The 17,760-nt window shown below is 41.7% G+C and overlaps 1 protein-coding gene and 1 pseudogene across 1 annotated transcript in view; both read left to right on the forward strand.

Annotated features, from left to right (window-relative positions):
* The first annotated feature begins 1,165 nt into the window (after positions 1 to 1,165).
* Slc35f4 (solute carrier family 35 member F4) overlaps positions 1,166 to 17,760 on the forward strand; it is a 263,071-nt gene continuing 246,476 nt past the window's right edge. Inside the window, 2 exon segments of the mRNA XM_052191634.1 lie at positions 1,166 to 1,198; positions 1,200 to 1,269. Of these exon segments, the coding sequence (XP_052047594.1) occupies positions 1,166 to 1,198; positions 1,200 to 1,269 (103 nt within the window).
* On the forward strand, positions 6,735 to 6,861 carry LOC127691799 (uncharacterized; annotated as a pseudogene).

Genomic DNA, 17,760 nt, shown 5'->3' on the forward strand with positions numbered 1-17,760 from the left:
TTGATCACAGAGCTTCAAGAATGTTCTGCATCTAGAAAGTCTTTCTCCTTGGTCTTTGACAACAGCTCATGTGCACAGACACAATTTGAATGCCCTGTCTTCTTATGTGTTCCAATAAAGAAGAAAATACTCTTTTCTTAGATCGTGGGATATTTAGAATTGGACAAATAACTGTTCTGTGCTAAGATGCATGGCTCCCGCCCTTGTTGTGTTTATTGGAGAGTAGAGGTCCCATGAGGACTGCCAGACTCAGGACTTGAACTCTTAAAATCTTTGCATTCACTGGGATAATTATAATCCACACACCACCTAATGGAGATTCACTCTCCCTCTCTCCCTCTCTCCCTCTCTCCCTCTCTCTCTCTCTCTCTCTCTCTCTCCCTCTCTCTCTCTCCCTCTCTTTCTTTCTTTCTTTCTTTCTTTCTTTCTTTCTTTCTTTCTTTCTTTCTTTCTTTCTTTCTTTCTTTCTTTCTTTCTTTCTTTCTTTCTTTCTTTCTCCAATTCGTGGAGATTTTTTTTTCAATTGGTAAAAGGGAAAAAAAGGATCCTTGGTTGTCTAGACAAGTTGCAATGAGTAATGCCTGTGAATGCTTTCTATTTCCACAGACCCAAGGTGGAATAGGCAGCAGCCTGGAACAAATGCAGGGCAGAAGTGCTAAACTGCAGTGTGCATCTTTTGAATTGCTAGCCCCTAGTTCTGTGTGAGTCTCTCCCACGCTCAGCAGTTCACCTTGAGCACCTAGCCACCATCCTTTCCTCAAGTGGGCTTGGGGGTGTCTACTTTTGGCACAAGGGTTAGCGGTGAAAGTCAGACACCAGGTGGGGCGCCCACAAGCGTCCCAGACCTGGGTGGGCGTCGGAGGTGAGGGGGCGCTGTTCGGGCAGCAGTGAGATGGTGGCGGGCGGGTGAGCTGCCAGGCTGACAGAAAGGCCGGTCAGAGTGGGGGCCGCTCCGTTGCCGCTGCCGTTGCCGCCGCCGCTGTGATGCGAAGCCGGAGCTGCGCCCAGCGGTGGAGTCAGAGACCGGGCGCGGGAGCACGAGCTGCAACATCAGCACCAGCGGCGGCGGGTTGGCGGCAGCGGCGGCGGTACCTGCAGTAGCTCCCGGGCCACCGCGCTTTGCTCTACGCCCCACAGCGCCGGGAGCCGCCACCCCGCGTTCTCTATGGATGTCAAGGCGGCCCCCAACGGGGTGGCCCACTATCGAGGACCGGATCCTGCGGATTACTGGCTACTATGGCTATTACCCGGGTTACTCCAGCCAGAAAAGTAAGACGCCGCGAGGCGGTCCCTGAGCGAGCTACGGGTGGGAGATGGAAGCTCAGGGGCACAGGGGCACAGGGGCCCGGGGGTACAGGGGCACAGGGGTACAGGGGTGCAGCGCCGGAGGGAGCGCGGTGGGACACCTGCAGCCCTGTCTACTCTCTCACAAACACTGCCTCTAAGACCTCCGCGGGAAAAGTATGTCCGCTGTCCGCTGTCCTCGGTGCTGAACCTCGAGGCAGCCATTGGGGCCGGGAGCTTGAACCCAGGAGTTTGGGGACAGTGGCAGTCTTGGAGGTGGAGGTGTGCAGAGGACAGGGCAAGCGCTCCTGATGGTCGTCGGTCAGCCTACCAGTGTCTGATTTATTCTTGGAGGAGGCTAACATGGCTGTTCCACTAGCTGACCATCAGCCCTTGGGATTCCCCACTCAGAAAGGCTTGACTCGGTGTCAGGGTGCTTATACCCCAGTCTGGGGACGAAAACCGTGGCGGACATTAGTTGGTTGCTATTGGACTGGCTGGGTGGGTCAGCTTGTTCACCAAGGGTGGTTGAAATGTTGCCAGCATGGTAATTGTTCATGATAAAAACGTCCTTAGAAGGTTCTCTACCCCCGGGCAGTGAAAATCAGGCTTAAGTGCCTGATTTGCGGAGCTTGTAGCGAGAGATCATGCAAAAGGCGGGCAGAGTAGGATTAGGAAGTGAGACATGGCCACCTGCCCCCTCCACACGTCGCGGCTACCTCTGAGCTGCTGGATTCCAGCTTTATTCTGGCTAGACTTATGCCAGTCTGTATGGTGGCTCTCAGGTTTTGGAAGCAGTTTCATCTACCACCACTCCCTACACACACAAACACACACACACACACACACACACACACACACACACACACACACACATTGTGTTGCTAGGAACAGGCATTGGGGAGGTCAGTGAAGACCTCTATGTTTCTAGTCTCCACATTCTGTTTCTCTGACACACAAACTCACCACTGTATCTGCTGAGATTAGTTCTGCTAAGCACCAAAGTAAAGCCTGTTTTTCTTGTTTTGTTTCGTTTTTCTTAATCTGAACTGGAGAGTAGCTTTAATTTCCATGCAGGTGGAATTTCAGTTTTCGTTATCAAAGCATTTCTATTGCAAAACAAGGATCTTAACTGGTGTTATTTTTAACCAGAAGAGCCTTAGATGCATTCTGACTGGTATTTATCCGTGACAGTTTGGGATGCCATCAATATTACAGGCTCTGTGTGAAGCAGAGAACCCATACAAATCACATAGATGAGAAAGCACTTCACTTCCAATGTAACTTCATCCAGGGTTGTGCTGTTTCTCCATTGAATAATAAACCAAGAGCATTGTCCTGTGGGCCATTCTACAGATATTTTCCAGTTTAATATTTTATTTGCTCTCTGAAAAGGCCTATCTACTTTGGATGTTTCTGTCTAGTTGTTTCTAGCAGTAGAGGCTTACATTATTCATTTTCCATACAAAAGTAATTATATAGTGTTAGAATTTCTGGAAGGAAAATCACATGCTGTGGAACATTCTTTGAAATCTTTTTACTACAAGCTCAGATTTTTGTAGTTATTTTCCTTTTTTTCTTTCTTGCTTTATCCTATTGGTACTAGGTGAGTTCTGTAAGCCTAGACATGTGAACTGGAATCTTCACTAGATCTTGTAGAAATTATTTGAATAACACCTTGGAATATTTTATGTAGAAACCAGGAATTAGGTGGTCAAGAGAATGTAGAACTTCTTTCTAAAATTGCAGGGTATTATAATTTTCGTGACAATAGTACATTGGTTAATGAAGAGCAACCCAGAAAGAATCCTGGGAAAGTGGCATTTTAGATAAGAACATGTTCATATTTTATTTTTGTACTTGCACAAAGAGCTGCACATGTTCCATTTGCAAGACAATAACAGGGCAAAAAAGGCTGTAACTGGAAGCAGAAATGGGATAAAAATGCTTTTGGCATGTTATTAGTAGTGGGAATTTGCCTAAATTCAGGACACATGGAACAAACTATAAAGACAGCAAGTCTCAGAACAAAGAGCTAAGGGTAGTTGAATTAACTCTCAGGGCGTACACTATTTCAGAACAAGAGAGACACTGCCATTTTGCATACATACATACATGCACACACACACACATACACACACACACACAGAGAGAAAGAGAGACAGAGACAGAGACAGAGACAGAGAGACAGAGAGACAGACAGAGACAGAGACAGAGACAGGGAGAGGAGAGAGGGGAGAGAGACAGAGAGACAGAGAAACAGAGAGAGGGAGAGAGAGAGAGAGAGAGAGAGAGAGCGAGCAGAGAGCTGGAAGAGGGCCAGGAAACCAAGCACCATGTGATAATCCTGCCCTTAATGCAGGCTTTAACTAGTAAACAAACACATTGAAGCAAACCAGTACAATATGGTCAATTGATTTAGCGGCTACCAGGACTGAGCAACAGCTTGCAGAAAGTCTGGAGGAATCTATTTAGGAAAAGGCTACAGAGAGGATAGCAGATTTGAGAAGACAAGGTGACTTCTCCCTTTCCTGACTCATCACATATGAGATCTTCAGGATGGAGTACTCTTTAGAGACCTATGCTGTTTGCCTTTTTGAAGATGGACGGGTACTCAGTTTTGTGAAAATATGTCAAGATCTATCTGTTTGTCTATCCTGTTTGTCAATGTGTATCTCATACAGAACAATCTGATAGGCTGAAGAAATAAAGAAATGTAATCAGATATTTAAAAATTAAGGTATTTTATGGACCACGGATACATTAAAGCAGTTTGACTCAATGATCAGTTTAGCAAACACACAGGCATATGCATATGCAGGGCAGGGTAAAGGCTGATAAAATATATTGGGTAACGTTGATATATCTGTGACCAGGTAGAGAAGGACTCATTGGCTTATTAGTTGTTAATTGAGCAATTCTTTCATGTAAGGAATGTGTCTGAAAAGACACAAGAAAGTGTTTTCATTTTTGGAGTTTCAATTCTCATGGGAGAGGAACCAGAACATAACCATATAAATATTTTTGTATATGTCAAGGTGATTCTTAAAAGACTGAAAGAGGATAGGAGAGTGAAAATTATGGGAGGCAGAGCGAGTCGAAATGCTAAATAGGAGCACTTAGCAAGGCTGTGGAAAATATGAAGGAGTTAGCCATGTGAACATCAGGAGGGAGACATTTCAGGTAGTGATATATCAGCCAGTGATATGTACCTGGCTGACATGGCGGGAGAAGGCGGCCTTGTCCTTACTGAAGAAGGCCTTGTCCAATAGTCCAGTGAATAACCGGGAGAGTCCTGGAGAGAAGTTCCTGGGGACAGAGGAAATTGGGATATAAAAGACCTTATAGGTTCTTGTCAGTCATTTGTGTGGTTCTCTGAATGGCATGGGGAGCTTTGCTTGGGTCCTGAAAGAGGAAAAAGATAACGTGGCTCGCTTTTCAAAGGTATTAATGACACCAGTTAGTACATTATTTTGGTAACGTGGGTGAGAGGTGATGGTGGCCTGAGAGACAGCATTGGAGGTAGAGGTAAGTGTTCAGACTCTGAGCACATTTGATGTTAGAACCAGTAGACTCTCCTGGTATACTATATATGGTACTGCTAAGAAAAATTAGAACAAAGATCACGGTTGTGTTTAAGTTGTCATGAGTAGAAGTATGGGAAGCATCAGTGATGGCTAATGTTTCAGATATACTCAGTATGTTGAAGAAGCAGAATAAGTTTGGAGTTTCATGATGCCTGACTGGAGAAGCATTGGGGATTGCCTAGAATTTGAATATCTTATAATGCCTGAGACTGGTTGAAATCTCCAAGGAGTAAGTGTATATAGAGAAGAGGTGAGGTGCAAGGACAGAACCGAGGAGCACCATGACATTTAGAGGTCAGGTGGAAAAATAGAAAACATTCAAGGAGACCAACACACATACTTCCAGGGGAGGTAGGAGGAAACTTAGGAGAGTGAAATACAGTGGAAACCAATGATATTTCAGGAGGAATAGTTAGAGGCCCAGGGCTTCAAACCATCAAGTATAATGAAGCTGATAACTGACTGTGCATGTGGCACAGGAAGGCCATGGAGACTTGCTGAGACTGTGGACAAGAGACGGTGGATGGGATGACATTTGGTAGACTACATACAGAAGACACTTAACAGGAGGAACTGGAAACTATAAATATGGTTCTTCAAAGATTTTTGTGCAAAGGGAACAGAAGAAATAAAGGCAATAGGTAAAGATGGACTTGAAGTAAATAGGAAATTTGCAAGCCAAGACAAATTCTAATAGATACAAATTGGTGATATCTCAAACAGACAGAGACAGAGAGAGAGAGAGAGAGAGAGAGAGAGAGAGAGAGAGAGAGAGAGAGAGAGAGAGAGAGAATACAGCAATTACATTATTTTAAAAGGACTATACCGAAGCCAAAGATATGAATTAGGCTCTGGATCACTGAAATGGTGAAAGTACTTTGAACTTCTCTTCTGATTTGCTTTAGTTTTCTCCCCAGTGAAAGCAAAACCATGAACTGAGTGAGTGTGGGGAAGAGCTAAGAAGTGCTGTGGGGGAGAAAATGTGAAACGTTAAGACAAACAGATGAGTAGATGTGCTAAGCAAGTATTGGGGTCATCGGGTATTTTAAATGGAGAGTAGTCAATAGTGTCTTCTTCACTGACACAGCAAAGGCACAGAACAAGTGAAGCGGGTTTAACCAGAGTTGGAGAGGGTCGTCTAGTGGATTCCGTAAAAATGACATGGCAAAGGCATTATATTAAGGGAGAAGATATATGATTGAACATGGAGCTTAAAGCTGGCAGAAGAAGAGAAGACAGGAGATAATCACAATCAGGGACAGCTGGGAGAAACATAAGAAGACTGGGGCATTGAATGCCTCAGCATCATCAAACGTTAGTGGAAATAAAGTTAGGACTTATGTGGTTCAAGGAAGGGCTGTAGTGTAGGATGAAATGGGATGTGGAGTTCTTTTCTGTTTATGTAAATCTCCCGGTTTGTCAAAAGAAGTCTGGATCACTGTCTCACCACAGGTTTGCTACAGGCCAGCCTTGACTTTTGAGAGTCCAGCCCTTCCTGAAGGATCCATCAGTAACTTCTAAAATCCTTCCAAATCATCACCGAGTGCAGATAGTGACCAGTTGACCTTCTGCTGTTTTCTTTCAGTAGGTTGTTTGAGACTGGGTCCTACAGTGATATTCTATCATCAGCTGAAGGTTTGTAATGAATCCCACTCCCTTGCTCTGTGCCAGCTCTATCCGAAGAAGAACTCTTTCCACTTCTAGAAGAGAAGAATTTAAGTATGTTTACATCAAGAAATAATAAAACATAAGGTGACAGATCAGTGTATCTGAGGTAATCACTATGCAGTGCAGATACAAATTAAAACATTCCACTGTGCCTCAGAAATAGGTATAATATATGCCAATAAGAAAAGAAGAGAAAACTTTGCTCGGGGGTGGTATTGTAGCCAATGAGGTTTATCAGAGGCATGATTATTGCTAATAGAAAAGAAAAGGAAAAGAATATCACCTACTTCTGACACTTTGGTTCTCTGGGAGTTCCCAATGGCTGCTTTGTCTTAGCAGTTCTCAAGATCCTGCTTTCTACTTTATCCAGTTGAGTTGATTCACTCTTAGGCTTCTCCATCTCTTAGGCAACTATACTCTTGGGTCCCTCCTTTGCCTATATCAGGCCCATATTCAAACTTTCTAGTAGCACACCTACCTGAATGTCCTCCAAGCATGTCACACATAGAAGAAAGTCATCAGTCTACCTTTCCCTCTGCACTCTGTTAGTTTCCAATATCTGTACTGAACCAATCACACAGCCCCAGAAGTCTGGAGTTCTTCCCCACTCTACCCTTTCCTTTGCTTATTATTTTGCTAATAAGTCCTGTCTATTCTACTCCAGTCATGTGTTTTCCCTCCTTGATGCCTCGGCATTGGCTGTGTCTATCACAACTTTCCCCAGTCTCAAGCCCTCTAGCACAGCATGGCTACTTGATATTCCTTCTGTAAAAGTCTGTTCACCTAACTTCCCTGATCACGTACCTGGAATGGTCTTTCATTTTCTGTGAAATAAAATCCAAACTCTTTAGGATGTCACAATTAAAGCCCAGCTAATGTCTTCTATTTTAGTACAAACATTCCACTCCATCCAAAGTGCCAAATAATGCATACTTAATGCAGACAATCTGGAAGGTACAGAAGCAAAGAGAGATTAGAACAAAATTATTTATAATTCCACCACCAAGGGGTGATTAGTGATTAGTGTTAACACTTTAGTATACATCCCCTTTCAATTTTTTTTATAACTGCACATGTACATGTTTTTATTTTGTAGTAAGCATTTCTTCTGTTGGTCTATATTAATACGTTAATTTTAATGTATCTACACTTTCCCATATATACAGCATCTTAACCTACTTAACTAATCACCACATGTGATTTTATCCTTTCTCATACCCCATCTGGTCTTTACATGTGCTCTCTGAAGCTCACCAAGAAATAGCTCACTGTTTTAACGGCATTGTTGTCTCCACGTGCTTTTCTTCCTCTGAGTCTTACTCTATACACTGGCCCAGATGCTCCTCTCCCTGGTGCCCTCCACAGAAGGGGAAGCTATTTATATTTGAAGGCTCTATTGGAAATATTGCCTTATACACCGTGTCTGCTGCCCCCAGGCTGGGTTAATCCTCCCTCTGTACTTCCAGTGTTGTGTGTGCACCTTTCCTGGAGCACTTAGCCTACTATCAGGGGCTGCTGCTTTGCAAGAGACTTTCTGATTCTCGGAGCTTGGAGAGGACAGGGACTTACTTTTATTTTAGCTTGGGCAAATTGCTCAACTCTGTCAAGGTTTTTGTTCTAATGAATGAACGATTTCAGTATTCCTTGAAAAACTACTTCTTCCATTGAAAGAGAAAGAATGCAGGATGATAGTGGTTGGAAGCCAAGAAAAATGATCACCACCAACAAATGAATCAAGAGGCTGTTGCTGTTTGGAGAAGAGTAAATAGCAACTGGCAATCATCTGACCTGATCGATTAAAGCTTGTGAACACATGAGTCCTTATTGTTAGCATTCTGTCTAAGCTCCACCCCACAGTTACCTGGTAACAACCAGGTAGGCCTGACCCACTATGAAAGTGGCTGCTTGCTCACCCCCCTCTGACTTGTTCTCTTGCTCTCTTGTTTCTCTCTTTCCCTCTTGGGCTTTTCCCTTCCCTCTCCCTTCCGCATTCCCTTCCCCCTCTCTCTACATGTTCATGGCCAGCCTCTAATTCTCTACTCTACTACTCTCTCTCTGCCTTTCTCTGCCTCTACTACCCTCTTAACACCCCTCCCCATGCCCTGAATAGACTCCATTCTATACTATACCATCCTGTGGCTATGCCTCAGGGTAAGGGATGCCTTGGCATGGGCCCTGAGACATCCCCTTCCCCCATATCTGATTACACACACACAAACATATCCCTTTTCTGTGTTTGAGTAAAGAAATAAAAGGTAGTTTTTTTGGTATACATTTGTGAAAAGCATTTAGCAAGAAAATAAAGGTCCCATATCCCTCCTTTGAAATGGTTTTATTGGTCATCATGACACAATATTAATGTATCTCCCAACACTTGCACCAGGGTGAGTTATGCAACTGCAACTTACTAGTGAAATTATTACTCTAGTGTACATCCTGGTGACAAGATTTATACTTCTTTATATATGAAAGATGTGTCTTGTAAACACTTAGAAATAGTGCTACCGCTATTTGTCACAGAAGATTTTTACAATGCTGTTGTATATAGTAGTAGTTGATTGTGATATATACTTGTATTGAAAACACAAATGTATAATAAACTAGACAAACATGCTATAAAATACTTCTGCTATTTACTCACATTAGGTTTAGCATTACATATATATATGTATATAACTGATATATATACATACAGTTATATATGTATGTATATAACTTATATATATACATACAGTTATATATGTATGTATATAACTTATATATATACTTACAGTTATATATATATATATCTCGGTTGCCTGTTGGAGACAGGTCTAAAGCAAAGGCCATAAACTGACAACAGAAAAGCATAGATGAGTCTATCCTTCTTCTTTGCTACTTGGCAGCCTTTTAAATTTGCATATAAAGATTAATTTCTCAGAACAAGAACTTTAACTCTGTAAACAAAAGATAGGGGTGAATAAGATCTGTTTCACAGTATATTGTTTTTGTCTCTGTTGCTGTGACAAAACTGTTTGGGGGAAAGGGGTGCAGTTGATCTGACAAGTCACAGTCCATCAGTGAAAGAAGCCAGGACAGGGGGTCGAGCAGGAACTTGGAGGCAGGGACTGAAGCAGCTCCCATGGAGAAGTGCTACTTCCTGGCTTGCTTCTAGGTATGTTCAGCTTCCTTCCTTACACCTCCTTTATCAGTTAGCAACCCCCAAAATGCCCCCACAGACATGTCCACAGATGAATCAAAGCAGCTCCTCAACTGAGGGTCGTTCTCAAGGTGACAACCAAGCTTAGCCGTCACACACAAGTGGTTGACAGGATTAAATAAACAATGTGTGATGTATATAAAATGCCAGGCTATTAAATGCCAGATTCAGCATACGAAAGCTATCAAGACTTCAGAGGAAACAAAATGAACAGATACATGGTTCCAACGCTACTCAGTTTTTCCTTAAGTAAATTATTTGCTTTTTGTTCACATTCAACGTTGCATTGTGAATGGTTGTTGCTAAAATTGCTTTATCAAGATGGTAAAGGCAATTTATCAGTTATCACATTCACAATGATACCTGTTTGTGGATGTTGCCTACCTACCCTTCCGTCTACTCATGGTTGACCCAATGTTGTAACCAAAACATTCCTGCTTGGACTGTACCAAGACATATTTTGTTTAAAATGGACTGGAACTAATTTGTCAAAAGTGTTTGTATCATAGACTAAGCCAGAATCAATAAGAAATAGGATGAGTCTGTATGTCTGGAGGTGTGCATGCTCAGGTACCAAAGTGGCAAAGTGGGAAGAGGGCCTGGGGTGGGGGGAGAGACAGAGACAGAGAGACAGAAACAGAGAAGACAGAAACAGGGAGAGACAGAGAGAAAGGGAGACAGACAGAAACAGAGACAAAAACAGAGCAAGAAAAAGAGACAGAAAGAGAAAGAGACAGAGAAAGAGAGAGAGACACACACAGAGAGACAGAGAGAGAGGGGGGAGGGAGGGAGGGAGAGAGAGAGAGGGAGAGAGAGAGAGAGAGAGAGAGAGAGAGAGAGAGAGAGAGAGAGAGAGAGAGAGAGAGAGAGAAGACAGAAAAGCCGAAAATAGTGTGCTCCCAGAGGCAGGCTGTATACTTTGAGTGGCTGGGGTATAGGTTGGATAAAGAGGCAGCAGCAGCAACAGAGGAAGTGATGGGTAAGGTTAATTTGGTAATGGTCTTGGGGAAATAGCATTGTTCTTCTACTATGTAGAATGTTAAAGAAAAAGTTCTTCCTAAATGTTATTTATATAACAGTAAATATAACAGACAGGCTGTTTTATGCTGTGGTTAAAAAATATCTTTGTATTCTTTATAGTTACAGTTTCTTAAGTTAAAAATCATTCAATTATTTCTAAAAATAGAGGAATAGAAAGAAGAAAGATAACTTCATTTTTATAACATAAATACTGATAATTTGGCTAATTTCTTTCCAATCTTCTTAAATATGTAGGCCTTAATTTCTCAATTATTTTTAAATTTATTTTTTTTACTTATTCTCTTTATATCCTGCTCACTGCCCGGGGGGAGGGGGGCCCTGTCACCCCCTCCCACAATCCTTCGCCTTCCCCTCCCCTCCCCCACATCCCATCCCTCACCCCCATTCCCCATTCCTTTCTCTGAGCAAATTCCCCCCACCAGGTATAAACATTAGAAACTATAGTTGTTACCATTGTAGCTATAATTCTCACACACACACACACACACATATATACACACACATACATTTGTGTGGCCTGCCCTTATACATTTATGTGGCCTGCCTTTTTTTTTTTTTACCTACTTAATAGTCTATGATGATTTGTTTAACTGCTTTGAGGGGCCAGGACTGAATTCTTTCAGAGATCTTGGCTTACAGAATTTGGAAAAACTGGTTCTCAGTCATTTTAGACTAAACATAATGGAAGGGCCTAGAATTTTAGTAATGACTTGTTTGTTTTAGGAGCTGTTGACAGGTCCTGTGGTGTCCACATGGGTTTGAAGGACAGGGATAAAACTGCGGTAAGTGGGACTCAGGCAGTAGCCTATGACTGGGGAAACAGGAAGCCCTCCTCCTTTCTGGTAGATGTTCTTCATTCTTGTCTCAGCAGCAAGCTGGCTTCTCTGTTTCCTTGCCCAAATGGTCAAAAATAGTCGCTGCCACCACTTTTAGTGTTTATATGTCCTCTATTCAAGAGCACAGACAGATTGAGCAAGAATCTCTTACATCTAAATCCAGATTCCTGGGAAAAGCTACTAAAGCTATTCTTTGTTCCAATTTACGGCACATACATAGTCTAGCTGATGCTGACGGTGTTAGGGCAGACTTACCCCACCCCAGCTACCAGACTGGCTTGAGCCATCATTGATAGTGGGAGCAAGAGAGGTTTAAGGCAAAAGGATCATGCTAGAAGTCATCTTGATAGCATTTTGTTTCACAGAGCTTTGTATGCATTTGTTTTTATTTAAGCATAGACGTTAATCCAGATTCAATCTCGAGCTAGATATTTAACCCAAACAGGTAAGGTTTTTACTATGCAGTCACATGAACCACATAGAGTTTTGATCTCTAAAACCGACTTAAAGTTAAATGTGCATGTGTCTGTAATCTCAGATTTGGAGAGGCACATATAAGCAGATGCTTGGGGCTCGTTGGCCAGCCTGTGAACTCCAAGTCAAGGAGAGACCTTGTCTCACAAAACAAGGTCGACAATGCCAGAGGAAAGGCATTTGAGGTTAATTTCTAGCTTTCACATACAGACATATGTATGAAAACCCCTTCTTCTTCCCCAAATTTCAATCTGCTCTTCTGGTCCTTATAACCTTTTAATGTTGATCTAGATTATATTTAGTGAGGTTATAGACACTGTCCAATCCTACAGACTTGGAAAGTGCAGGTGTCTGCTGAGAGCGAAGTTTCTGTGGAGTTCGCAAATGCCACTGCAGGATATTTATGAAGCTTTATTGAGGTTCACTGATTAAATCAAATTTGGAAGACATATTTTTTTTCTAGGTCAGAGAGGGCAACACACCAGTGCCTTCAGACTTGGTGTACTGTAATCAAGGATGACATTTAACATTGTGTATTTTAAACGGGGATTGGAAATTACAGTCTTCTGCAGCAGCCTGGGGTTGGCTATTTTTAGACTTGGGCCAGAGCCAAGATGGCCCCAGTGAGGTGTCAATAATGTTTTCTTGGTCTTGAAAAACTGGACACACAAAGTAAGAATTATTTTTGCCTAAGTAAAGATGAGGATGCCGAGGGTGTCAGAGCATGTGAGTTTTACTGCATGCTCCACAGCACACATGTTTGGTGTCTGTCTTGAGGTTTTGTTTACACCTGAGTTTAATTCTAGGCATTCAAGAAGAAAGATTCAGACCCAGTGAGTTCAGGAATTACTCGGAACACCATCATCTCTTCTTGGAATCAGAGCAGCAAGTTCTATAAAAAAGGCGTGCATGCCTGAAATGGTATCATTAGAACTGTCAACATCTTGTAGAACAAAAATATTTAGAAGTTGAGGTTTTTACTTTTCACTTATTTAACAACTAACCATCCATCAAATGGCTAATGCCTGGTTTGATCTTTCTGATCCACATCAAGTCGGTAGCCAGAGTGATTTAAAATATTACTTTTATTATTTTAGAAAGTGTCTTAATCTCGAACTTGCAATTCTCCTGCTTCCTCCTTCTATGACAGGTTGCAGGTATGCCCACCTCACAGTGACCTTCCAAGAGCCTTAATTGACTCTTTCCATTCCTCTGGCAAAGGTCTCCAGTGGTGTAGTGGTTTCATAATGTCCTTCAGAGGTTCATATATTTGAATACTTGGTTCCCAGTTGGACTTCGGAGAGGTTTCAGATGTGTGAAGTTGTGTAAGGAAGTATGGCAGCAGAGGTAGGCTTTGAGCTATTAAAGCCTCTAGCTGCTTCCTCTTTGCACTCTAGTCCCTGCTTGCATTTGAAAATAAGAGACCTCAGCTGCCTTCAGCTGCCCTGCCTGCTGCTTGCTGCTATGCCCCATGCACTGATAGACTTGTATCCTTCTGTAACGACAGTCAAAATAAACTCTCTTCCATAAGTTGCCTTGGTCATAGTGTTTTAATACAATAACAGAAAAGTAACATTGACAAGTGTTTCCTGAGACTCTTTAGAAAACTCTAATATTCTGAATCCAGGCCACAAAGTCCGAAGTAGCCATCTCTTCAGCTGATCCTACTCCTCCTTGCTCTCCTTATGCTGGGTCATCTTGGCACATGCTCCAGAACCTTTCACGTCTCAGACTGACAAACCCTTCCTTCTCTCTTCATGGGGCGGTACCTCCTCCTCACTTACCAGGTCTTATATTAAGTGCCATCACCTCAGAATGGGCTTTTTCACTCCGCACGTCTATCTTCTCCTGCGCTTCACCTCTAGAGCACTTTCTGTGGGCAGCAATTACAGATTCTGTGCATTTTGTGACTGTTTAATGTGTTCCCTGTCTGTTATCTCTTAGTTCCTTCAGGGTAAGGATGGCTCCATTTGTTCAGTATTGTGTGTCTAGCACAAGGAACGGTACATGTCTACTTTCTAAATTGTGTTGGATGACTGGGCCTTATTAAAAATTCAAACAGACTTAAACAACCTTCTCATTTGGGATATCTTCAAGTGCACAGAGAAGTTATGAATATATTACAGAGCTCTGCTGTGTTCTCTGCACTTTGCACACTGTTAATACTCCTGAGTCAATATTACAAAACTAATATTGGTATTTTGATATTAATTAAGCTCTATGCTTTATTTGGCTTTCACCAGTTTTTCTATTCATCTTCTCAAGAAGGATTTAAGGTATTGCATTCAAAAAGCAATTTCCATTTCAAACTATCCAGGGGAACTTACTGGATATTCTATGGGTTGGATTAGATCAGATTTTAAAATTTACCTACTAGTTTTCAAGATGATGTAAGATTAAAGTCATAATAAAAGAACTCTAGAAGTTAGACTCCAGAAAACCAAACAACCCTATTAAAAATGGGGTACAGAGTTAAACAAAGAATTCTTACCTGAAGAACTTCGGATGGCGGAGAAACACCTTAAAAAATGCTCAACTTCATTAGTCATTAGGGAAATGCAAATCAAAACAACCCTGAGATTTCACCTTACACCAGTCAGAATGGCTAAGATTAAAAATTCAGGAGACAGCAGGTGTTGGCGAGGATGTGGAGAAAGAGGAACACTCCTCTACTACTGGTGGGGTTGCAATTGGTACAACCACTCTGGAAAGCAGTCTGGCAGTTCCTCTGAAAACTGGGCACCTCACTTCCAGAAGATCCTGCTATACCACTCCTGGGCATATACCCAGAGGATTCCCCAGCATGTAATAAGGATACATGTTCCGCTATGTCCATAACAGCCCTATTTATAATTGCCAGATGCTGGAAAGAACCCAGGTATCCCTCAACAGAAGAGTGGATGCAAAAAATGTGGTATATATACACAATGGAGTACTATTCAGCCATTAGAAACAATGAATTCATGAAATTCTTAGGCAAATGGATGGAGCTGGAGAACATCATACTAAGTGAGCTAACCCAGACTCAAAAGATGAATCATGGTATGCACTCACTAATAAGTGGATATTAACCTAGAAAACTGGAATACACAAAACATAATCCACACATCAAATGAGGTACAAGAATAACGGAGGAGTGGCCCCTTGTTCTGAAAAGACTCAGTGAAGCAGTATAGAGCAAAATCAGAACAGGGAAGTGGGAAGGGTTGGATGGGAAAACAGGGGGAGGGAAGGGGACTGATGGGACTTTCGGGGAGTGGGGGTCCAGAAAGGGGGAAATCATTTGAAATGTAAATAAATATATCAATAAATTAAAAAAAATAGAAAAAAAAGATATTTGATTAGACATGAAGTAGCACCTCAGAGATGTTCTACCATGTAAAACCATGAGTCCTGTTTCTATATTTTTTATTGAATTTGTTCTTCATTTACATTTCAAAGGTTATACCTCTTCCCCCTTGCCCCTCCCCAAAAACCCCCAACCCATCCTCCCATACCCTGCCTCCAAGAACATGCTCTTCCACCCAACCTACTCCCATGACGCCCACTCAATTTTCCCACACTGGGGCCTCTATTGAGCCTTCACATGACCAAGGACCTCTCCTCCCACTGACATCTAAGAAGGCCTTCCTCTGCCACTCTTTTGGCTGGAACCATGTGTACCCCCTTGGTTGATGGCTTAGTCCCTGGGAGCCCTGGGGCGTCTGGTTAGCCAACATCATCATTCTTCCCATGGGGTGCAACCCCCACCAAACCACTCCTCCAGTCTGCCCTCCAACTCCTCCATTGTGAACCCTGTGCTCAGCCCAGTGGTTGGCTGCTAGTATTCGCCTCTGTATCTGTAAGTTTCTGGCAGGGCCCCTCCAAAAGACAACCATAACTGGCTCCTTTCACTAGCACATCTTGTCATTCATAGTAGTTGTGGGGTTTGGTGACTATTTATAGGATGAATCCCCAGGTAGGACAGTCTCTGAGTGGCCTTTCCATCAGTCTCGGCTCCATATTTTGTCTCCATAGTTGTTCCTGTGAATATTTTGTTCCTTTTCTCAGAGGAGACAAAGCACCCCCACTTTGGTCTTCCTTCTTCTTGAGTTTCCTTTGGTCTGTGAATTGTAACATGTTTATTTGGAGCTTTTGGGATATTATCCACTTACCAGTGAATGCATACCATGTGTGTTCTTTTGTGATTGGGTTAACTCACTCAGGATGATACTTTCTAGTTCCATCCATTTGCCTAAGAATTTCACGAATTCATTGTTTTTAATAGCTGAATTAACATTTCAACTGTTTAACATTTGGAAAGGCACAGATATATTTGAAAATATAAGTAAATCTGTGAATTAACAATTTACTTCAAATGCACATAAATATGTATGTCAATTTTTATTCAGTTTATGTTATTGTGTGGGAATTTTACTTCCATGAACAGATTATTAAAATATAAGTCCATTGAATTTTATCTACTTCTTATATCCTGTTATTATATATAAAATACATGTATTTTATATATAAAATAGGTATTACATATTACATATATTATCTAGAAAATTGACATAACTCAAATTTTTTAATTTAAAAAGAAACCCTTTTATTCAAAAGGTGATTCTAGTGAAAAAAAATATCAGTAGTTTGAACACAATAACTTTGGAATGGTCCAAGCACTGTGACCTGCAGTCCGCCTTTGACGGTCAGCTGTCTTCCATTTAATGAAATCCTAACAACTTCTAAAAACTCTGACTTATAAGGCTATAAGACAAATTAAATTAGAGATTGCACAGCTTATTTTGCAGGAAAAAGTCCTCAGCAAACACCAGATTTTTCAAAGGCCTTCAAAGTGAACGAATCACATGTATTTCATTAACACTCAAGTCAATGAAATTGTTATTGAGCAAGGGTCTGAACCAACTATACCATCTTTATCAGTGGGGAAGGAATGATGGATTCATGTCTCAAAGTTGAGGTCATGTAAGCGGCATTAACATTCAAACATCCTACAGTATATACAGGTAGCTTCATTAGTCTTTGTCTGCAGAGACATGCTATGATACATTTTCATCTGTGGATCTCATTTTTCCATGGAATTGTACCTCAAAAAGAATTTGTGGTTTTCAGCTGCCTTGCAATAGTTACTGTAAGACTCTAAGTGAAGAAATGCATTCGGTTCCTAACTATCCAGCAAACAAAGCAAACGATGAATATTCTCGATAAACTAGGAGTGGGTTTCCCTGCTATTAGAAAGGTGATACAAGCATCTTCCTAAATGTCATGTAAAGCTCAAGCCATAGTTTCTATAAACACAACAGCTTCCTGGCAGTCAAGGAGAGTCCTCTACTATTCTTATACTCAATCTCTATATACTTAATCTTTATACTATCCTATACTTTTCTTGAGGATAGAATTGTATTTGATAAAGGTATTGGTTCCATTTTATCCCCATGTTCTCACCACAGACTAGTCTATTGTTCTTTTCCAAGTCACACTGGCTCCCAATGTTTTTTCACATGATGAATATTTGTACTGCTTAGCAACTAGTCTGAATGCTTTAGATTGCAAGTACAAGGAACTCAACTTATACTGTGTAAGCACTAAAGAAACTTACTCTCTTAGATCATAGGAAGTTGCACAGTGATATGTTTCTGACCTCGTGACCTTTGCTATAAAATAGTAGTCA

The sequence above is a fragment of the Apodemus sylvaticus genome, chromosome 8, assembly GCF_947179515.1.
Source record: "Apodemus sylvaticus chromosome 8, mApoSyl1.1, whole genome shotgun sequence".
In the NCBI taxonomy this organism is placed as follows: Eukaryota; Metazoa; Chordata; class Mammalia; order Rodentia; family Muridae; genus Apodemus; species Apodemus sylvaticus.